The sequence below is a fragment of the Anabrus simplex genome, chromosome 5, assembly GCF_040414725.1.
Source record: "Anabrus simplex isolate iqAnaSimp1 chromosome 5, ASM4041472v1, whole genome shotgun sequence".
Classification (NCBI taxonomy): domain Eukaryota; kingdom Metazoa; phylum Arthropoda; class Insecta; order Orthoptera; family Tettigoniidae; genus Anabrus; species Anabrus simplex.
The window spans coordinates 429,906,511-429,931,219 of NC_090269.1; the positions used below are offsets into that span (position 1 = coordinate 429,906,511).

A 24,709-nucleotide genomic window follows, 5' to 3' on the forward strand; every position below is an offset into this window, starting at 1 on the left:
TTCATAGAGAACTGTCTTTCTCTCCAACACTTTTTATAGGAAACTATCTATCTTGCATTCAACATCGCGATACACAGCCTCCTCGGGTATTACTGAAATGCAATTGTTCTATGACCGCTTTATTTAACACTCCGTTTCCACATCACTGATATTTCCACACTCTCCATTTGCAAATAATACGTGTACACAATATATATCAGATACAAGTTGTTTCTTCTTACTATCTTCAGACACAACTCATTATCACTCCCACACAAAGTAAATATATATCTGCAGACTCGCCACACAGCCGGCGGTCTGCTCCCTTCGAACACTCATTAGTAAATCTCCTCTCCTGTTACGGGACGATTCCTTAAGTAAACTACACCCAACTAGCTATGCGAGGCTTCAGTTGTCCCCATTCTAATTTCTATATCTAGTGTTCTGATGGTCTTTTGACATCTCTGATGCAGTCAAAATTTGTAGCTCATAATTCCATGACAGATTATCACATGTGGAGAGTATTTCGATCGATGATTAGATTAATATCTTTGTTAAAATAGGGAAGGCTTTTCTGGGATTTCTCTTTCTGAGTCTGAGTCCACTGCTAGCTTGGCTACTCTACTGATGCCTACCTTATCCTCTGCAGCGCAATTTGAATAATGCTGGATTTTAAAAATCCTTTATAATTTTACCAGAGGTCTAAAAGGCTCATGTATGCCTTGCCGATCCTTTACTTACAAGGGACACCTTTGACCTCGAACACTTGGAACCACACGAAACTATGGTGAGTATAACAGGCAATCATAAGCAAAACAGTGGTGTGCTTCATTTCCATGCAAAACTCCGCACTTGTCTGCTAGCGCACTACACGGTGGCATAGTGTAGCTGCACTAACCAGTGGTCCAGTTGCATGAGTGGTATAGCTGCAGTACGTATTTGTCTCTTGGAGTATTCGCAAGCGAGTTACTGTGTAAACTGTGTATAGTGCAGTGATATCATGAAGAGAATTAATCCTACGCATGTGGTCCAAATATTAGGGACCAAGTTGCGACGTGCTGAATATGGAAATGACATCCGGGCCGAGGATATGGAGTTCGCATATATATATTATATAACATAATAATTCAGAACTATAATGGCAATGACACAGAAATACATGACGTTACGGTGAATAAAGATACGGATTTTGAAGGACAGGAGGAACCTGAACCTGAAGGTGGCTCTTCAAGCAGTACACGACATTCATCTCCAGAGCAACAGGAACAGTCAAGTCAAAGTGCGTACAAACTCTCTCCACCCAAAAAGACAAGGTCCAGTGTATTAAAAGATATTGATGACAGTGTACTAGAGAACATTTATGAGGACTATTATAATTGTGGCTTCAATACCTATAGCAAACTAATGAAGTGGTATAAGTGATCAAAAGTAAATTGAATTGCACATTAATTCTAAATTATGTGTCAAGGAAACGGGGAGCAGGTGTTCGTTTCAAAGGAAACGGACTGTCACAATTACAAACTATAAAAGAGTATGTAATTTCGCAATTTGATGGAGCAGGGAGGTATGGATCTACAGTTCATTATTGCCATCTGCAGATGTGGGCACTAGAAGGGGCTAAAATGGCTGGCTTGGTCAATTTCAAAGCTTCCATTTCCTTTATCGACCATCCTAAGGCTGAATATTGCATTTCATCCAGGCATATTACTACATTTGTCACATGTATGGGCATAGAAAATGATAATATTATTCGTCAGAAGACACAACAGTTTGTGGAAGAAGTGAACATGTTTATAACAGAGGAGGGTGTGGAGAAAGGTAATGTGTTTTCTTTTTTTTTTTTTTTTTTTTTTTTTTTGCAATGGGCTTTACGTCGCACCGACACAGACAGGTCTTGTGGCGACGAAAGGTAATGTTTGGAACAGTGATCAGAGTCAATTCCAGTATGAAATGTCTTCAGCATCAACACTGTCCTACAGAGGAGAGAAAACTGCACGTAGTATGTTGCAGTCTCTACATAGCTCTACCCACAGCTACACAATTGATGTGGCGTTATCAATGGCAGGCAGACTAGAAAACAAGTTGTACATCTGTTTTCAAGAGACGCAAGGCACTTTCGGTCTTAATATTTTAAAGAAACTTGAAACAACCTGTCCACGAAACATTCATGTGGAGGCAAGCAAAAGTGGAAAAATGACTAAAGAACACATGACACGTTTTCTAACTTCAGTCCCTGGCGAACATGTAGCAAATGAAAAGAGCCTATTGTTGTGTGATTCTGGGCAGGTCGTACAGATCGTATCCTTCTAGATGCAAGTTTTCCAAACAAAGATGTTACGCTGAAGATATTGCCACCAAAAACAACAAAATATTGCCAACCCCTTGATGTTTACTTCTTTCGGCAATATAAACTTTATATCATAAGGATTACTGATTTTGTAAGACTACAAGGTGTCAAACCACAAGTGAAGGCACATAATCGTTATTTCATCAATCAAACTTTACTCTTTGATTTACAGTCAATTTGCTGCACCTACGTATAAGCCTATGTTGCAATATGCTTGGCGAAAGCCAGGTTATGACATTGACATACCAACATCATCATTTGAAAATGTAATTAGTGTGGCTTTTGATATTGGGCTGCGTGAATGCAAAAGTGATTTAGAATGTGATAACGTGGCCTTAGTGAGGTATGCACATTGTTCTCTCCCACTTTGTTTTAACCACTTCATTGAAATCCAGCATCTGCACTTTGAGGACTAGTATAAGCACTTTCAGGTGTGTGGTATTGCTGTATATGTGTGTTTTGCGCTATTATAAGTACTTTAAGTAGAGAGTTTTTGGTGCTGCTGATTGAAAATGTAATGATACACTGACGCCATTAAATTACATATAATTTCCTTCCCATGGTATTGATATCTTGCTACTTTATTTCTCTCTATTAAAATGTTACTTGAGGCAGAATGCAACGTTTTGCATGGAAATGATGTACACCACTGTTTTGTTTATGATTGCTTGTTTTTCTAAGCATGGTTGCATGTAGTTCTGAGCATTCAAGGTCAAAGGTATCCCTTGTTAGTAAGTAATGCGGTCATCTCAAAATGTCCTGTCTTAAAACAAGTTAGCAAGTTGGTTTTATTATATTTTGTCCATTTTTAGCAGGCAGGGTGATTAGAATGTTGTATTCCCTCTTTGTTCTTTCCTAAGCTAGCTCTATCTCATTGGGGATTTTCAAGTCACAAAGTGCTTGAGACGGCACCACAAAGTTGGGGGTCTTGCACAATTGGATGCAACCTAACTTCCCATATGACCAAAGAAAGCTGGAAAATGCTGTGATACCCTCAGTCAATTACCAATATGGTTACAATATGGCTTTCCTAGACTTAGAAAAGGCATTTGACCGGATCTGCCATAAACTCATCTGGTACCCATGGTATTCTAGACAAGTATGTCTTTTGGGTTCAGTTCTTCTACCACAACTCTATAAGTTCTGTGTATTGTGTAGTTGGCATAACAGCACCATTTGACATTCAAGTGGAAGTTTATCAGGGATCCACCTGTTCATCCTGTGCATGGACATGGTAAAGAAGTCCTGCAAACACCCCATCCATTGACTCTTCTCTATGCAGATGACGTTGTGCTGGCTAGCAACTTGCAAGACACATTTAATGAATTGGTTATTGAGTGGAAAATAAAGCTGGAAACATTTGAAGTGTGTCCAGACCTCATAAAGACAGAATGCCTGGAGTGTGGCACGCAGAGAACTGGATCGGTGTTGGTTGATGACGTCCCATTACTGAAGACATCTGCATTCTGTTACATTGTCTCCATGTATGTGTTGATGGTGACACATTTGTAGATTGTCAAGAATGAGTTAACACTGCCGGGCTAAAGTGGCACAAGGTCATGGGTGTCCTATATGACTGCAAGATCCCACTGTGTCTGAAATCAAAGATTTACCACACTCATCCATCCAGTGATACTGTACAGGGTGGATTGTTGGAATGCGACAAAGAGATAAAAGCAGATCCTGCTTAAAACGGAGATGTGCATGCTTAGATCGACAATGGGAGTCAAATGACTAGATGACATTAAGAACTAAGAGGTCAGGGAAACTCTTACAATTGAACTGAATCCCCAAAAAATGAAAGAGGCAGGATTGATTTGGTATGGTTACGTGGTCAGAGCTGACACAGAATATAGTGTGAAGCGAGTGCTTACACTCAGCCCAGATGGAGAATAGCCTTGAGGCCTTGGTTGATGATCTGACTGAGGAAAGATTGGGTGGTGCAGGCTTTCATCCTGTGGATGCTGAAGACTAAGCAAAATGGAGGGAGAAATGGAGGAATGTAGACCCCACGTAAGATGGAAAGAATGCCAGGAAGGTCATCAATCTATTATTATTTATTTAACAGAAATTAGCTCTTGCATTTGTCTAAAATCTATTAATTGTAATTCACTTTGGAGTGAAGAACATGCAAGAAAATATAGTTTTCTGTTAAAACAAGTAATTCTACTTATAATTTTTCTTTGTGATACTTGATGCTGCTTGGTTGTGCGCATACGTGCACACACATGCACACATACACACACACACATGGCTGATATTTAGTGGAATCATTGATCTGATTAAATTATCCGAACTATTCGGTAAACAAATACAACAAACACTTGCTTGGGACTGGCATATACCCACCAAAAGACACTGAATTTACAGTCATGGGTTTCACCCTGAAACAAATTGGAGAGGGATAAAACCTTGCAATGTCAAAATAATCAGCTTGTGCTGTAATCCCGTTAGACAATGGTGCACACAATAACAACAGACAAATATACACATTGGAAAACATGCACAAGTTAAAAAATAAACACAAACTGAAAAAGAAAACAAATACTGTATATACTTGTCATCGTCTGGGTTTAGGTCTCAAACCCAAAACCTCTATGGCTCTGGACGTCAACTGTCATGCATCAACAGTGGAGTGTTGCAAGTTAAAATTAGCAACTCCTGGTCAGCTGTAGAGAGAACATCAGTAACAAATATTTTACACGCGAACAGACAAACCTTTCCTTGGGCGGAATAACTGGTTTTGTGTGTACAGGAAGTTCATTCATTTTTGGCTTAGTCACCCATCACCAATTCTATATCTGCATGAGTACATCATTGGTCAACAGCCCATTTCTCTGTACTGCTTTCAGAAACACGACTCGCCTTTCAAGCCACATGGTCAGACCGGGGGCTCTCTGATATAAACAGGAGTCTTGTAACGACACACCACATTGTATCCCATAGCATTCCGAATTTAGGCCACTCATCAGTCTGTCTTCTTCTTCGTTTTGCCTCATGACTGAGGCGTCGTGACTATCATAATATTCAGCCCTCTAGCCGATGAAACATACTCAAATACATATTTCTCATCTGATATATGAGGATAGCATACCCTCTTTACGTCTCCTCACGGCCTTGTATCTAGAATATCCAGCTTTGCACCCAGGCTCTCTCTTTGCCTATTATCACATCTAAGCCTCCTCAGGCTATTTTCAAAAATATCTCCTTGCGGAATCACACTCACATTTCGGCACTTCACGGCCACCCATCTATCCTTATTAGGTTCGCATCCCCTGCATAGTTACGGTTTAGTCTGTCACAAGATTATATAAAAGACCCTCTCTGAGTTACGATGGTATAAATATCTCTCTGCTCTTGCTGTAAGCTGGAAAACATTCTCCGCGCGTAAACATGCACATCATAACTTTGTTGACTACATCGTCTTCGCTACCGGGTTCCCCATTCGTATCTGTAGAGGTAAGTTGACCTCCAACTCATTCTGAAGACTTTGACGTCAACGTAAAACTTGTGTCACATGGAGCATAAGAAATCTACATTCAAATTCATGTAATAATTACTAAACAATTGCCACAAGTGTGTTAAAGTGATATAACTTGTAAACAATATTCTCTCACCCATGGATAAATAATGCAAGGCAAGTATCGAGCTCAAATTATTATTATTATTATTATTATTATTATTATTATTATTATTATTATTATTATTATTATTAATGTACATCCACTTATTAGTATCATTATTAGTTTATGATAGCATTATTTGTGTGGTTGTGTCATGAAACATTTGCTATATATAGATATTGATATGAGTTTAGGTAATGAAATAACCTGTAATTAATATTATATAATTTGTTATTACCTGTATTAATGTTTTGTAATCCACTACGGAATTGTGAAACACACTGTAACATCCAGAATGGTACTGGGTAGATGAGAATTCAGTAGAATATTCTGTGCATTATATCTGGGCCTTAAACACTCTAGAATTTACAAGAAAATTTATCTTTCTAGAAGCCTGGCCAGGCACATAGAGGTGGTATTGGTAGTAGAGATGAGTTACTGTTTAGTTGGAGTTATGTTTTAACAGGAGGTATACTTGTGACCATGTGTTATGGCATGTTTGTAAGCAGTCAATTGTTTTAATGTGCAGTCTCCATGTGGCATGTACTTAGTGTTAGGCATTTGTTGAACATGACAGTTTTTATTATGTATTTTGTTTGTAACAGCAGTTTATTAGGTTATGTGTATGTTTATGTGAAGTTAATGTGAAGTGATACAAGGATATCAAGATCGAATGTTTAGCTTTCACAGACGACATGGCCTTACTAGCGGAGACGTGAGAGGAGTTGTACCAACTGACAGCATTTTGTTTGCATCTTTGTGGATACATCACTATATCACTAATCTCATACCATCTAAGCAAAGCTAATAAAACACATGGCTGGTGCAGGTGGTCAGCCCAGCTAAATTATTTAATCTACAGTTGAAATAAACATGCCTATGGCACTGAAAAAGGTCCTGAGTCAAATCTTTAGCTACAAATCATGCTTATATGCAGTTTAGCTTATCTGAAACCATCCGTCATTGCCTCAGCGCACCATCCAGGACTACGTTGTGGAATTAGCACATTCTAGCACTGTGAACATTCGATCCTGAAGTCTGGCACTCAACTCCTGGGAATGCCATTACAGATGCCTTCTTCTTCTTCTTCTTCTTCTTCTTCTTCTTCTTCTTCTTCTTCGATGCTCGGCAAGTCCTGCGAATTGAATGATGCAGTATGACACACCTCTTCACTGTCTTGTGTGTATTTGCATACAATGCCGTAACCTAGGCCAGATACAATTTACTATATCTGCTACTTATGATATCAGTCCAACCATGAGTAGCGCGTATTACATATATGATACCATGTCACAAGAAGTCGGTATGGCAGTTAATTTACACTTACCGCACTAAATTGAAGGAATCGATCTAGTTACTTCATTTATTCACTAACTGTAAATGCTCAGGCGAGGTAGTCTACTCCCTAAATGCGACTTTCTAATAACTTTGTTAGAAGCACTTTGTCTCAAGGTTTGATATGAGCGACATGCACTATGCACTAGTCTGTCAGCGACTACCCTCAAGCTCATTCAGAAGCCTTCCCTTTACAGTGTTTCCGGTTTCCATTGGGCTCGGTACATCCCCGCATTAACAATAGACGGTCCCTGTGTACCGGTCGCATTTCTCCAAAGACTGTTTGAATTCAACCAAGGAAAACCTTTAACATGCCTACTTGTCACTGCTAGGGTGAAAATAGTGCTCCATAATTCCAATCAATATATTCCACTGTTTGACATTCACTGAAACTTGCACTCGTGTGGAAATAACATCTCAAATGAGCATGCTACCAGGCCTGGAGTGCTCAGCTTTGGCTAATTGTTGTTGGCACTACTGGCTCCATATGACAAATTGAAACATTTTTGTCTCTTTCTTGCAAACTTCCTTCTCTTTCTCTGACTCGCATGGAAAAGCGATCTCCGGGGTCTTCACATGTAAGTTAAAAATAAATCATCCTTCACACTGGGGTTTACATGAGTAACCACAGGGATTGCAGCTTGTGCTATGGGGTTTGCCTCCCCTTAAGACATGGAATTCAAAATTTCTGAAGAAGAGAGGCATGCAAGATCTGAAGGGATGAAAATGTACTGGGACGACAGGAAAACATGATTCGCTAACCATTGATTGATCTATTGTACCCCAGAGTGGGTGAAGCGGACAAGAAGAAGATAATAAGACTGACCAGCAGTCACAATTTCTAGACTACTTCAGAGCACAGAACTGAAATGTTTGCAATACGTGGGACCTATACTCTTCAAAGGGAATTCTGTCAATGGGTCAGTGAATTGGTATAAAAAGAAAGTAATAAAGTCGCGGGACCACTAACGAAGAGAGATAAGTACCAATACCATGTTTAAAGGACAGGTAAAGTTTTGCTAATTCCAGCAGTTCTGGGGAAAACACATACATGAAACATGCAATAAAGATAATAATGAAGCCGCATAGTACAGAGTTAGGGATAAGAAATACAAATATACCAATAAGCAAAACTACAGTATAACAAATATAAACAAATAATTTACCTTCAATTTTTGTAATTCATAAAAAATTCATGGCATGTTATAAACAAATAGCATGTTATTTCATCAGTGCTGCAGCAAATGAAACACAGCTACTGTCATAAAATAAAAATAATAAAACTTGACAATTAGTAGAATACACCCTCTTCACTTCATGATGGCACTCTGAATTAATGACACCAACTGACAAACAAATTCATGTAAACATCTAAGGTATTCAGTAAGAGGTAGGAGCTGCATGCTTGTTCAATCGAAAAAGTTCATGGCAGGGTGAAGTGTGAAATCTTCATTGTTGTTTGAATCATCAGTCCATAGACTGTTTTGATGCAGAACTCCATATCCTGTGCTAACCTTTTCATTTCTACATGACTAATACATTTTACATCTGCTCTAATCTGCTAGTCATATTCGTACCTTGGTCTATCCCTACCGTTCTTACCACCTACACATCCCTCAGAAACCAGCTATATAAATCCTGGATGTCTTAAGATATGTCATATCATTAGTTTTTTTTTGCTATTTGCTTTACGTCGCACCGACACAGATAGGTCTTATGGCGACGATGGGATAAGAAAGGCCTAGGATTGGAAAGGAAGCAGCCATGGCCTTAATTAAGGTACAGCTTGGTGTGAAAATGGGAAACCACGGAAAACCATCTTCAGGGCTGCCGACAGTGGGGTTCGAACCCACTATCTCCCGGATGTAAACTCACAGCCGCGTGCCCCTAACTGCTCGGCCAACTCGCCTGGTCTTATCATTCTATCTCTTCTTCTGGTCAAAATTAACCAAATTTATTTCCTCTCACCAATTCGATTCAGTATCTCTTCATTCGTGATTCGATCTATCCATCTCACGTTCAGAATTCTTCTGTAATAGCACATTCCAAAAGTTTCTATTCTCTTCTCTCTGAGCTAGTTATCATCCATGTTTCACTTCCATACAATGCCACGCTCCAGATGAAAGTCTTCAAAAACATCTTTCTAATGCCTATATCAGTGTTTGAGGTGAACAAATTTCTTTTCTTAAGAAAGACCTCCCTTGCTTGTGTTGGTCTGCATTATATGTCTTCCTTGCTTCTGCTATAATTAGTAACAATATTCATCTACTTCCTTTAAGATTTCATTTCCTAATCGAATATTTGAAGCATCTTCTGACCTTGTTCGATCGCACTCCATTACTTTTGTATTGGACTTATTTATTTTCATCTTGTATTCCTTCCCCAGGATTCAGTCTTGACTTTCCTGTATGCTGCATCTGCCTTTCCTACGACCATACAACCTTCAACATCCTTGCACTTCTCTTTCTGCCATTCTTCCTTAGCTGTCCTGCACTTTCTATTTACTTCATTCTATATTTGCCTGTATTCTTTCCTGCCCTCCTCATTTTTGGCATTCTTGTACTTTCATCATTCGTTAATCATGTCTAGTATCTCCTGAATTATCCATTGATTCTTAATTGATCTTTCCTTTTTTCCTAACTTTTCTTCAGAAGCCTTTCTAATCTCATTTTTCACTTCTGTCCATTCTTCCTTTACTGTGTTTTCTTCAGCCTTTTCGTTTAGTCCTTGTGTTACATGTTCCTTGAAACAATCCTCCACACTCTTTTCTTTCAAATTGTCTAGATCCCATCTCCTTGCATTCCTACCATTTTTCAACTTCAGATGGCATTTCATGACCAACAGGTTGTGGTCAGAGTCCACGTCTCTTTCTGGGAAAGTCTTGCAATCCAGCACCTGGTTTCTGAATCTCTGCCTAATCATAATGAAGTCTTTTTGCTACCTCCCAGTGTCTCCAGGCCTTGTCCATGTATACAGCAGTCGTTTGTGGTGTTTGAACCAAGTATTAGCAAGGACTAAATTATGATCTGTGCAGAATTCAACCAGCTGACTTCCTCTTTCGTTCCTTTACCCCAATCGAAATTCCTCTACTGTATTACCTTCTCTTCCTTGGCCTACCACTGCATTCTAGTCTCCCATCACAATTAGATTCTCATCACCTTTTACATATTGTATTAAATCTTCTCTCTCTTCATATATTCTTTTGAGTTCTTCATCATGTGCTGAACCGCTGAACTAGTAGGCATATGGACCTACACTATTGTAGTGGGCATTGGCTTTGGTGTCTATCTTGGTAACAATAATATTTTTACTAAGCTGGTCATAGTAGCTTACCAGCTTCCCTATTTTCTGTTTCATTATTAAGCCAAATCCTGCATTTCCCCTGTTTGATTTTGTGTTGATAATTCTGTAGTTGCCTGACCAAAAATTGTGCTCTTCCTGCCAACATACTTCACTTATTCCAACTACATCTAACTTTAGTCTATCCATTTCCCTTTTTAGATTCTCTAACCTACCACAATGATTCAAACTTCTAACATTACATGCTCTGACTCGCAGAATGGCTGTATCCATCTTCCTGATGATTATCCCCCCTCTCATTTAGTCCCCACCCGGAGATCCGAATGGGAGACTATTTTACCTCCAGAATACTTTACCCAGGAGGAAGCCATCATCCGTACATCATTCATACAGAGAGAGCTGCATGTCCTCGGGAAAAAGTTATGGCTGTAATTTACACTCCATGTCGTACGATGTCGGCATGTAAAAGATCTCTGGTGATACATTTGGTATTTACCCGACAAAATTAATTAAATCTCAGCCATAGATGCCCAAGAGAGATCTGGTTTACTCTAGGTCCGCTAGATGGCAGACAGAGTAAAACGGAACGTCGAAATTGACGAGCAGACAGCCAGATGGCGTCAAATCGAAATGTCTGCAAACGGTAGCTGAGGCCATACGATTATTATTATTATTATTATTACCGTTGCTTTCAGCCGTGCAGTAGTAGTATCAACACAGCTAAGCCATGTCAAGTATTATTACAAGACCATATCAGTCAAGCACCTAGACTGTTGCCCTTGCAACTTCCGAAAGGCTGCTACCTCTCTTTTGATGAACCATTCGTTAGTCTGGTCTCTTGACAGATACCCACCTGATATGGTTGCGTCTGCTTCTTAACTACCTGCTTAATTGGGACACGCAAACCTTCCCACTGCGGCAAGGTCATATGGTGCACAGGGGAGGGAGATCTTCATATTGAAGTAAATGTTTCATTTTTGTCAACATACGGCACCATATAGCTGAAGTTTCCTCATACTACTTTTGCCATATATGTGGCTGATGATTTGTAGAATTTTTAAGGACTTCATGCAATACATTATAGTGCCTAACTATGATTCTCTATGTATATTATATTTAAGCATAGGCTGGCTCAGAACAAAAGTCATAAGGTGTGTAATTGCAATTACAGAGTGAAGCTATTTTAGAGATCATTAGAAACACTCAGTTTTGATAATCTTTATTAACAAGAAAATTTGTGTCCAACACATGGACGAGTGAAATTAATATCATCTAGTAGATCTTCGTAGGAGCACCAGGTTGATCTCGAAGTTCTGGATGTTCCAGTCCTATAATCCTTGGCAGGAAAATTCATGGTAGTGACCCAGGGTTTAGTCTGTTCTTTAAGATCCAAACAATGTCATTGACAATCTTCTCACTTCTGTTATCTTTACCAAACAGTGTTGTGCGGTCTGTGGTTAAAACAAAGAACACTTCATTGCTTATTTCGCTTGATTGAATTCACAAGTAGAAATGGCAAAGAGAAGTGTCATATACTATCCCACTCTTAAATTTACTCGTCTCACTTGATTGAGCCCAGAAGTAAAATTTAGTCACCTGTTTTTACACTGTCATTGAAAATTATTCTCTTTCAAATGTTTTGTGGTTTAGAAAAAAAGTAGTTCTAGAGAACTTACTACGATTTTTACACTGTCAGTGAAATTGTTCCATTATCTTGCAAGTGTTCCACAGTTTAAAGAAACTAGGAGGCTGTAGAATATAAAGTCCTTAACGAACTGAGGATGATAATTGTATGGCATGAGATACCATTATAACTGATTATAACATTTGAATATGAGCTCACTTGCCTTATTACATTGTCGTTTTGCTAAGCCTTTTGGGTAGCAGTTGTTCCACAAATACCTCACTTTTCAGTGCCCAGATATGTTGTGTATTCAGTTGGCAGTCAATTCTCACTTGTATAATTTGAGCTGGTTATGACATAAGAGGTCATGTAGTTTAGAATTGAATCAGCTGCGGATTTAGCCTATTATAAACTATATGATGTTTACAATTGAATTGGTATGTGATTGATTCTTGGCTTATTGCATTGCTATTGTTAATGTAAATTTCATTTCAAATGGCATTTTAATTGTATGAATAGATGAATAATTTTGTACTGTGTGACATGTTAGCTGATGCCACAAATGTTGCTCACTCTACTATTTTGCTCTAATTTAATGAAAATATTTCATGTTTAAAGTCTTCCACTGTACCGATATAATGGGTATAATATATTTGTCAAGTTAATGTTAACATTTCTTTGAACCATCAAGTGCAAGGAAACCAGGCTCAGATATCTTCAGCACTACACTTTTAACTCTATTTCTTTTTTCTCTTCATTTATATGTTCTTTAAAGTGACCATGTATAAGACTGAGCTCAGTTTACTACTATTTCACCGAGCTCGATAGCTGCAGTCGCTTAAGTGCGGCCAGTGTCCAGTAGTCGGGAGATAGTGGGTTCGAGTCCCACCGTCGGCAGCCTTGAAGATGGTTTTCCGTGGTTTCCCATTTTCACACCAGGCAAATGCCGGGGCTGTACCATAATTAAGGCCACGGCCGCTTCCTTCCAACTCCTAGGCCTTTCCTATCCCATCGTCGCCATAAGACCTATCTGTGTCGGTGCAACGTAAAGCAAATAGCAAAAACAAAAACAATGAACTGATGACGGTAATTGTATGGCATTAGGTACCATTATAACTGATTGTACCATTTGAATATGAGCTCACTTGCCTTATTACGTTGTCATTTTGTAAAGCAGTTGCTCCACAAGTATCTCACTTTTCAGTGCCCAGATCTGTTTTGTATTTAGTTGGCAGTCAGTTCTCACTTGAATACTTTGAGCTGGTTGTGACATAAGAGGTCATGTAGTTCTGAATTGCATCAGCTGCAGATTTAGCCCATTATAAACTATATGATGTTTACAATTGAATTGGTATGTAATTGATTCTTGGCTTATTGCATTGCTATTGTTAATGAAAATTTCATTTCAAAAGGCATCTTAATTGTATAAATAGATGAATAATTTTGTACTGGGTGACATGTTAGCTGATGCCACAAATGTTGCTTGCTTAGCCCTTTTGCTCTAAGTTAATGAAAATATTTCATGTTTAAAATCTTCCACTGTACTGGTATGATGGGTATAGTATATTTGTCAAGTTAATCTTAACATTTCTTTGAACCACCAGGTGCAAGGAAACCAGGCTCAGATATCTTCAGCACTACACTTTTAACTCTTTTTCTTTTTTCCCCCCCTCCATTTATATGTACTCTAAAGTGACCATGTATAAGACTGAGGTCAGTTTACTACTATTTCACATTTGTTCCATTCTGTTTGCTTTCAGGGCTCCAGAGTTGAACACTGAAGCAGCATTCTTTACGTTCCCTTGTCCCTACTTTCCTTTTACGCCTGCATCAGGCAGACATCATATACAGCACATTTCTTCTCTCAGGACTACAGACCATTCCATGCCTCTTATTTCCAGGTCCTGCAGTTTTTGACCGAGCCATTTTCTTGTTGATCAACCTCTAGGTCCCTTCTCCTCAAAACCACTTCTTCATTATGTATGTGAGTAGTAACTGAATGAAGATGTTCTTTTATTTCCTTAGGATGAGGTCGAAGAACTTTACGATGAATGTGATGACAGAGGAGGTTCAACTCATGAGTAAGTGTTCAGCATACTACAGTATAATGTAGATATTGTAGTCAGTATTGAATTTACCAGATGTCAATTGGGAAGGAAATGTGAACAACAGGAAGCATAACCAACAAATGGCAAATAAGTTAATATGGGAAGGACAGCTGATTCAGAAAGCGATGGAACCAACGAGAGGGAAAAATATCCTGGGGGTGGTGCTGGTAAAACCAGATCTCTATAGAGAAACCAAAGTAATAGATGGTATTAGTGATCATGAAGCTGTTTATGTCATAGTTAAAAATAAATGTGATAGAAAGGAAGGTCTTAAAGGTAGGACTATTAGGCAGTACTATATGGCTGATAAAGCAGGCATGAGGCAGTTTCTAAACAATAACTATAATCGGTGGAAAATGGTAAATAAAAATGTAAACAGACTCTGGGATGGGTTTAAAGAAATTGTTGAGGAATGCAAAAACAGGTTTATACCTTTAAGGGTGGTAAGGAATGGTAAATTATTATAATAGAGAAATATAGAGACTGAGAAGGAGGTGCAGACTGGAAAGAAATAGAGTTAGAAATGACTCTTCATCTTCAGCCTTAATGTAAATCATCTAATAACTAAACATATGTACATGCACACAATTGACATAAAACAAATGAAACAAATATATACAAATTGACATTAAAAAAACTGGGATGAAATTATGATTAAATTTGAAAATAAACTAGGTTCTAACTTCTTGAGTATGCTCATCATTGAGAATATTTCAAGTATTAATTTATATTTATATACACAGAATATCTAATCATTAACAATTCAATAGTAAATGGGAACTGGTAAAGGTTGATCCCGTAGTTCATCACCAAATCAATTTTGAGTGGTGTTAGTCATATGCAAGCAATTGGACACCGCTGTAAATAACTTGAAGATAGTTGCATCGAGTATGGTATGAAAATTAGCCTTTCGAAGACTAAATTGATGTTAGTAGGCAAGAAATTCAACAGAATTGAATGTCATATTGGTGATACAAAGCTAGAACAGGTAGATAATTTCAAGTATTTAGGTTGTGTGTTCTCCCAGGATGGTATTATAGTAAGTGAGATTGAAACAAGTTGTAGTAAAGTTAATGCAGTGAGCTTGCAGGTGCAATCAACATTATTCTCTAAGAAGGAGGCCAGTTCCCGGACTAAACTGTCTTTACATTGGTCTGTTTTTCAGACCAACTGTGCTGTACAGGAGTGAAAGCTGGGTGGACTCAGTATATTTTATTCATAACTTAGAAGTAATGGACATGAATGTAGCGAGAATGATTGCTGGTACGAACAGATGGGAACAATGTCAAGAGAGTACTCGGAATGAGAAGATAAAGGCTGAGTTAGAAATGAACTCAATGGATGATGCTGTATGCATAAACCGGCTTCAGTGGTGAGGTCATGTGAGGCGAATGTAGGAGAATCCAGTTCCATGTTCGGAGATGTATCACAGTAATGTGTGTTTCAAGGTCAAATATCACTGCTAGTTTGCCAAAGTTGAGTTAAAAATTGTGCAATGGGGTTGAATGTCACTAACCTTCAATAAAAATTAAAGTTCAGTTCATGTGGAAAATACAAAAAAAATTACATTTTTCTGTAAGTGTTCTGTTTAAAAATAGCGCAGCGAAAGAGTTAATATTTAGGATAAAAAGTCCCTCTTAGTGGTAGTTAAATTAAAATTCAAAGTTGTTTGTCTGTTGAAGTTGTTAACCTTATATGAAGAAATAAGACGGAAAACTTCTTAAAGCTCTTAGGAGCGAGGACAAGTACTCGTTAGAAATGTAGCTATATTTATATTAGCAGGTAGACGTGGTTGTAGCTTCTTATATTGAAAGTCGAAAGGAAAACGTGCAAGGTTCTGTCACATTCGGACTTCTACGAGAGTATCAGCGCAGTCCGCTGGCGAAATGAGGAAGACCTTCTGATTACATATCTAAAGCGCGCCTGACGGAGGTGCACTTTCTTGGGAAGCAGCAGGACAAGAGTTACAAATCTAATTGTGTTGTTTGTTCCGTATTACCAGCAAAATGTTCAGAGAAAGGAAAGGGACTGTGCAAGAGAAAACAGACAGTATTTTTCTTGTAAGAATTACCCAGGGCAGCCTAAAACAAGAGGAGAATGAAATGTTGAGGAATAAAATTAAAGGAGGAGGAGAGAACAAAGAAAAAATGATGTGTGTGAAGTTACTTACCCCTTCGACAGTTGTGATGTTAACTTGGTTAAAGATGAGGTGACCGGGCGAGTTTGCCATGTGCGTAGAGGCGCGCGGCTATGAGCTTGCATCCGGGAGATAGTAGGTTCGAATCCCACTATCGGCAGCCCTGAAGATGGTTTTCCGTGGTTTCCCATTTTCACACCAGGCAAATGCTGGGGCTGTACCTTAATTAAGGCCACGGCCGCTTCCTTCCAACTCCTAGGCCTTTCCTATCCCATCGTCGCCATAAGACCTATCTGTGTCGGTGCGACGTAAAGCCACTAGCAAAAAAAAAAAAAAAAAAAAAAAAGATGAGGTGAGTTAGGAAAATTTGCTGTGTGTAATTTCATTTATCTTTTTGACTGTTGCAATGTTAATTAGTTGCCATGGTAGTGTTCAAGGGGAGAGTTTTGTGGTCATACGACCCACTAACTTTCAACAAAAATTAAATTTCAGTTCATTTAGAAAATACGAAAAAAATTACATTTTCTGTAAGTGTTCTGTTTAAAAATAGTGCAGCGAAAGACTTAATATTTAGGATAAAAGTCACTCTTAGTAGTAACTTGAAAGCATTTAACTTCCAAGATCACATGGAGTTTTTCTCCTACAACTTCCTGAACTGATGCATGCTATTTGCTGCCCCTCAATGTGACAGTATTGAAGCAATTACGAACATATTATGATGAGTCACTGTTTAAATGGTTGTGAACTAATGAACTACATTTCACTCAATTCAAGGTTTCTTCTTTGCTTTCCAAAGCATGCAGCCAAGCAGTGACTGTGTTCCAGCCATTACCCATTCATAAGAAAACAACATTGATTGGCAGCATTTTGCCAAAGGAACTCACTGTAAATTCTGACATTCAAATGGATCTAGCATTTATAAATATGCACTACACCTTCCCTGTGCATAATATCAAATCACTGGAAAACGTCGGGAATGTGCTGTATGAACAAATACAAACATTGGGTGGTGTGAATAAAAATGAGTCTACATATGTGAGCGTGTGCTTGGTGAGTGTCTGAGTGTCTCACTGTGCATTTACAGTGAGTAATGTAGAAATTCAAGTGGCTGGAGCAGCCACTTAGTGATATTGATCAAGGTCATGTCTGTGCTATACATATAAATGGCACTTTGGTGACTTCCGGATGGTTCAGTGCTCAACATGACAGAAGACAGTGTGAAATTCCAGTCCACTTTTATTTCCATTTTAAAGGAACATCCAAGTCTGTTTTCAAAGTCTCACTGGATATAGAGCACATGAAAACAAGTGTAATAAATAAATGCAGTTCAGTGTGAACTACTTACTAAGTTTAATTTAAGTATTTCGGTCCAACAACTTTTGGTAAGAAAGATTACAAAACATGATAACAAGACTGAAATTTAAAGTAAATTTAAAGCGTACTGGAAACAAAGCCATATCTTTAAAATAATAGGAGAAGCAGCTGATGAATCTGATTCAGGGGAAGGATAATCCAACCATTGGCCACCTAAAAGGCAGGAAATCATAGTCTGTAAATTACGACATGAATAAATTGAGAGAAATTTCATTAATACAAAAATAGTATATTAACAATTGAACAATTTAATGCATTTTTTAAGGAGCAAGAACTGCAGGAGCTGTCATTTTTTCAACTTCCAACAAAGGTATCATAACTCTGCAAACATTGGAGTTTCTCCAAATTCGTGAGTCATGGACAGAGCCAGGCTATGACATTGGTAAACTGTTCCATTCCCATGCAAGTGGCTTGTACGTTAATGTTAGGGACACCTTTTCTGTAAATGCACGCATCCCCATGAACGCGTGCCTTCTTAAATTTTACACCAGTACACTCCACAGCTCTGATAGCATAACAGAAAGTTAAATAGACTACTCTTGCCTGTGCTTCCTGCATATGAGCAACATAAGTTGGAAATTTTTTCAATAATCTGCTTTCATTTCAGTTGATGTCAAAACTTGTGAAAATGTTTTTAACTCAGTCCTCCAATTAACACTGATGTCTTTACCAGCTCCACTCTGAAACCCAGTTTCACCAACTGAATACAGGAAGTTTCTAATTTTTTCTTTGCTTGTTTTTATGCAGTACCTCTTGTTTTTTCAAAGTGCCCAAGAGAATGCTCTGCTAACTATCAACATGTTCCTTACTGGACTTACATAACACTTTATAATGAAGTTGAGATGATTTTCTGAAAAGTTTATATAATTTTCTTTTCCAATTAACCACCATCATAAACTCTGTCATGTTATTGATCTTAATAACTATCACTTGAAGCCAACTAATGAATTAGCTCAAGGAAACATGAGCAAGTGCTTACTGGAATGAGTGCCTGCTTTACCGTTATTCATTAGAAGTCTGTAGCACCCACTCTACTACTCGAGGGCCTACTGACTGGTGGTTTTTATTTTCATCGTTGTGAGTGTCTGCTCTAAATTCGCAAGTAAATGTGTGCTCATTTTTATTCACACCACCCACTAAGTGAAATACAAGAAAGGATGCAAGCTGTTCCACGTGATGAAAAATGCAGGGCAAATTGGAAAGAGTTCTCCAGAAAAATACACGATTGAAGAACCTGTGCAATGCTTCAGTTATCACGTCAAAGATGGCCACTGATTTCCAGTGTGGTATTCCCATGAACCTGATGCTTATACTGAAATATGCTCCTGTTGCTCATTAGCCCTTGTTGATCATGAAGGTAATGAAGATTACTTTTGGAATTGTCAGTCTACAAATGAGTGTAGAGTGAGAGACAGCATTGGTTTGTAGAAAATTGAGAAAAATGTTAGTAGTTTATTGTGAAGCTAGTTATGGACAATGAAGCATGAGCACAGGTATTAATTTATTACCCATTGTTATATATTCACTTTTTATGTAATTTTTTATAACTTTATATTAATTAATGATATTAATAATTTAAATCCAGATTAATTTATAATGTATAAATAAATTATTTGGGCAATGAGAGCAGCTGCAGCAACATCATTAAGAATATAACCTTTTGTTCAATGGATATGGAGCACATTTCGAGAGACTGTAATTTAGTAGAGTGAAAGAATTGTTTTTCCAGTAACTTGCATCTATATGGCGACACTCCTTAGATGAAAATCAATCAATATTTTGGCCATTTGGCAACTTTTTAAATGATAAATTGAAAGGATTGAGTTTCTTCTTTCTTGTCACAAAGTTATTCTGTTTAATTCAAACAATTTATCACTTTAATAATGTTTTGTTTGCCAGTCTGCACACATCAGAAATTGGCGTGGCATCTGCTGAACTGCTTTGTTAGGTAATGATGTCATTGTCATGTTTTCATTCAATCAAATATACCTGATCTTTGAAGTTACACATCCAAGGGATGGGCCAACAGTCCCCTCTCCCTCCGCATATATTTATACAGAATCTAGCTGTAAGATCTACCATATTTCTGAATGAATTTATAAAGCCTTTTACGGACTAATATTTCAGTACCCAACTGTCATAGAGCAATAATTTATGGTTGTATTGGTATTCTTGATGGTACTACAATAGTGCCAACAAGTATAAGCTTTGTTTTTCTTGTATTTTAATCTTTTTTATGAGTTCTGTGGTGGTAGCCAGTGTTTACTTGTATTGTGTATAAAGATACTATTATTATTGAAAGATAGTATGCTGTAATAATTGATAACTTGTATCCAAGGGAATAAACAATATGCGTAAACATAAATCAGCCTTAGCTACAGTAGGTGACAAATTGTTAACCGAACAGGAGTCTCCATTGAAGAAACAGGGGACAAAAGGTCATGAAATGTTATCGGAATCAGATTGTTCTCATCAGAAATGTGTCGCATCAACTTCAAGCCATTTAAGTCCTGCCCCTGTAGCCAACAATCTTGTCCTGACAGAAACTACTCTCCCTATGACTTCGACTCAGAAAAAGTTGCATTGTGAAAAAACAAAATGCAGGTGAGTCATTTACCATTCTTTGGAGACAGAGAAAAAGAAGAGACAAGCTTCCAGATTTACCTGTATTCATACACGAGCTGCTAAGAAAGAAAAGGAAGGAAAAACATACAGTTCTGGTGACATTTAAGTAATGAATCAGGAAGGAAACCACTTGAACGTTGCTTTAATTTTCCTGCCAATTGTAATTTTACATTTAAATCCCATTTTCTCCCATAATATTCTGCCAATCTAACAAAATTTGTATGGTATATATATCACAGCTATATTAGGAAACCTGCATATGGAGTTTTTTTGCAAAATCTTTTCAAGTAGTAGAGAATTTTAATTCCAAAATTTTAGAACATAAACATTATGCAAACATAAGTACAATATATCTCCTTATACTTGTATAAATTATGTACAGAAAAATTAATATGTAGTCCTTTTAAAAAAAGTATTATCTACCTAATTACAAATTTCCATTAACATGTTAAATAAATTTCATGAAAAAATGGAATTAAAAATTTGAAAATAAAATAAAATATTTTGGAAAAGCTATTAATTCTATATGTAAGAAATGTTCATGATATCTCTACTTTCATGTAAGTGACATTCCCACAAGGCTTTGTGAAAATTCATGCATTAGTTAAAAATGTCTGTTTATCTCAGGAGTGTCATCTTAACTGCGAAGGAAACAAATTAATGGGCAGGTGGTTAGTCCTATCATGAAATAAATCCTAGCATGTGGACTTGAAATTAATTTTGTAAAAAAGAAAGGCCATGTGCATTTTTAGTATAATTCTGATAGTTCTCCAGGAAATTTGTTTTTGTGTGCTAGGGCAGGTCTTCCAGAGCACTGTTTGGTCGGATAGTTGGCCAGTTCTTGCTAGGTCCTGTTTGGTGTCCACCCGTATGGAAAACTGGGAAATGTCCGGGATTCATTAAATCACAGGAAAAGTGGTAGATGTAAGGAAATTCAGAAAAAATTGGAAATTGGTAAATATTGTAGGTCATATAATTTCATTTATTGAGTTGTGTTTCAAACAAATTTATATAAAATATTGAATTATTATATTACTGTACTGCTAGCTAGCATTTTATATACTAGTAAGGATGTAGGAGGATTTTATTATAACTGATTTAATAAGATGCCAAATGCAAAGAAATTAAATTTTAATTCATTTGAATTTATTTTACACATATTGATGTTAAAATTTAGAATTATAAGTGTTTAGTATTTATTTTAATTTGTATGACTTATTTCAGCAAATTCATAATGTATTAATAGAAATATATAACCTATGGCTTTATTGGGAAGTAACTCCAAGACAAAGAAAGTAGATTTTTCAAGTCTTGAACGTATTTCCTAAGTTTTAGAGCACATTTTGGGCATGTAAAGTTATATTTTGCGACCTAGGAGTCCAAAGTCTCCTCATTATTGTAGTAAACTATGTAGTACATTTGATATAAAACAATGCTATAGTATATATATTTTATTTCAAAGCCATTATGCCATTGAGGGGAAAGGAAAGGTATTTTTGAAGATCTAGAAGAGAAATGGAAAGAGTTGCTGAGGAGATATGGACCATGTCTAAATATAAAGGATGCAGAGATCCTTGGACCACCTAACGAGAGAGACACATCAAAATTGTTGATGAAGATCGTAATAAAATACATTCAATACTTTGATGCTTGGGATGAAGCATTCAGACAGATTGTTCACAGCAGGTAGGGATTCAGAATAGATATTGCTGCAAATTATAAAAGTGAAGAGATCTAAGAGGTGTATTCTGTGGTAAGAAAATATCAAAACAACTCAAGACCCATATGAGACCAGTTGCAGTTTATGCAAGCGATTGCTGACAAGTTACAAAGGCTATGGTGAAGAAAGTATATGTAGTGATCATAAATATTATGAGATGGTCCTTGGGAATGGTGTAACTGGATAAAATATGAAGCAAAATAATACATAGAGATGATAGAAATGGTTCCTGTTGAAGAAAGATGCCAGATATGAGACATAACAGGTATGGAATGTTAATTGAGGACAACAAATCTCTCTGGAAGCCGTACCTTCCAATCAGGATGTAAATAAACAATGTTCTTGTGGAAATTCAAAATTGTAGTGGGTAAACACTTCTTACTGTGACATGGAGGCAATAGACCTGACATCCTCTGATGTGAATGATAGTGGAGACTGGATGTGAGAAGAGCAGATCTTGCTACTTGTATGAGAAAGTTGCTAACAAGAAGGTCACTAAGAAGGATTGTAGGTGCACTGTGATTGGGGCAAGTAAATGCCCTTCTGTGTATGAAGTGTAAAATATCAGGTATACATTCTGGTTTAAAAGCTCAAGGACATTTAGTGAACAAACTGATATTAACTCATAAAGAGTAGTTGGCTGTATCTATAAGGGAAGGGCCAATTAAGCAGAATTTAGTTTTTGGTAGTGTACCTCAGGGTATTATATTAAAAGTAGAGTACCCTGGTCAGCTAGCCTCAAAATAACACTCTGCAACATACCCATATCAGCTTTCAGATTGAAAAGTGTTTTCCATTCACGACCGGCCAGGTGGCCCATAGCTTCACGACCACAACACTTCAAGTCATCCATCCATTCCTTTACCTAAATAATTATTTAATGCAGTTTTTCAGCCTCTCATTTTTAAAACAGGTTTAGAAACAGTCTTTTCTGAATTTTCACAAATATCATTAATCATTTTATAGTTTTGCAATTTGGCATAACTGAAGATTCTGATGCATCAGATTATTTTTCATTGAGCCACCCTGCATAATACAACACTGCATTCTTGAATGGCGAGTTCAACATAGTTTGGGGATTCATAAGTTTCAGTTTTATTTTTGATCATTGATAATATTGAAATGTGTGTCTGTTAGAATCTATTTGCTTTTTTCTATATGTGATATCTGTTGGATCCTTGTCTAGTGTTTGAAATATTGCTTGGTTTTATCTATATATTCTTGTTTATTCATAATTATAGTTATTTCCTCTTTTAGTCCTTGTTATCTTTATTCTTATTTAACCTTTCCTATTGTTTTGGATTTTAAGGTCCCTTTTTTGCCAGTTGCAGGAATTTTTGTTCCAAGATAATATGTAATTTATTGTCTATTTAATATCTTATGGAGTCATTTTGTTTGTGACTTATTATGTTTATGGTGGTTTTGACCTCTGCCAGTAGAATTTTAATATCTTCTGAATTAAAATTTTATGGTAAATTATGTTGGGTGCCTTTTGGTAAATTTTCTGTTTCTTCAAGTTGGAGCTGAATATTGTTTACATAAATGACTGGATCATGAATGCTGTGTATTTGTTTATTGTTTATTTTCTGAAACATTAATGTTAAGCCTTGGCTGTTGTGAAACAAACTGTGTATATTTCTTTTATAGCATTTTTTCCTTAATAAATTGGATATGTTGAAGTAGCAAATACTTAAGAATAACTTAAATTATATTTAAGCAGTCCTCCTATTCAGTACATATTTAATTTATTAACTTTATTAATTGTTTCTTCCCCTAAGGGACATCATCAGCTAGAATAAATCACAGAATATATCAAACACAAAAAAATTGCATTACTAAATTGGAAAGATAAATTAAAACACTTTTATACACAATGACATGTAAAATAATAATTATTAGCAAACTTTATTAAAATTTCAAGTTGTATAGTCAGTAAAATCAGTGCAAATTGTTCATTAAAATTCTTGATGACAAAGTTGTGTGATTTATTTTGGCTGATGATATCCCTTAGGGGAAGAAACATGTACTAGATTTAATAAACTATATATGTATCGATAATGTGTAATGCTTAAGTATAATATTTAAGTTATTTTTAAATATTTGCTACTAGATTTTAGAGTCAGTACAGGTTTTTATCTAAAATGAAGCTGTTAAAGCTTGTTACATGTTGGATATCTTTAAGCAAAAATTGTGGTTGATCACTCTACAGACTTGATCTTTTACTGTACAACCTCCATTTGTGGGGTACTGTCAATAAATTTCTGATAGACTAACAATGGTGGACTGAAGACTGCAGTGGTGTAGTGGGTTCATTTAGCAATCACGATCCTTCTTCCCGGATAGTATCTGATACATGATGAAGAATTAAACATTGCAATTTCTGCTTATATTCACATTTTATTTGTATGTATTAATCTATTGATAATTGTCTGGGCCAAGATGGTAATTAACAGGAAACGGACCATAAAAAGCCTGTTTGAAGAAGTGAGAGAATATGTATAAAGCTGTGTACAGAATGTTGTCTTTTTGGTGCAGGA

At 36.9% G+C, this 24,709-nt stretch overlaps 1 protein-coding gene across 1 annotated transcript in view; it reads left to right on the forward strand.

Annotated features, from left to right (window-relative positions):
* Positions 1–24,709, forward strand: part of LOC136875052 (zinc finger protein 852) — a 91,445-nt gene that overhangs the window by 57,792 nt on the left and 8,944 nt on the right. Inside the window, exon 4 of the mRNA XM_068227875.1 lies at positions 14,234–14,289. Within this exon, the coding sequence (XP_068083976.1) occupies positions 14,234–14,289 (56 nt within the window). The remainder of the gene's footprint in view (positions 1–14,233; positions 14,290–24,709) is intronic.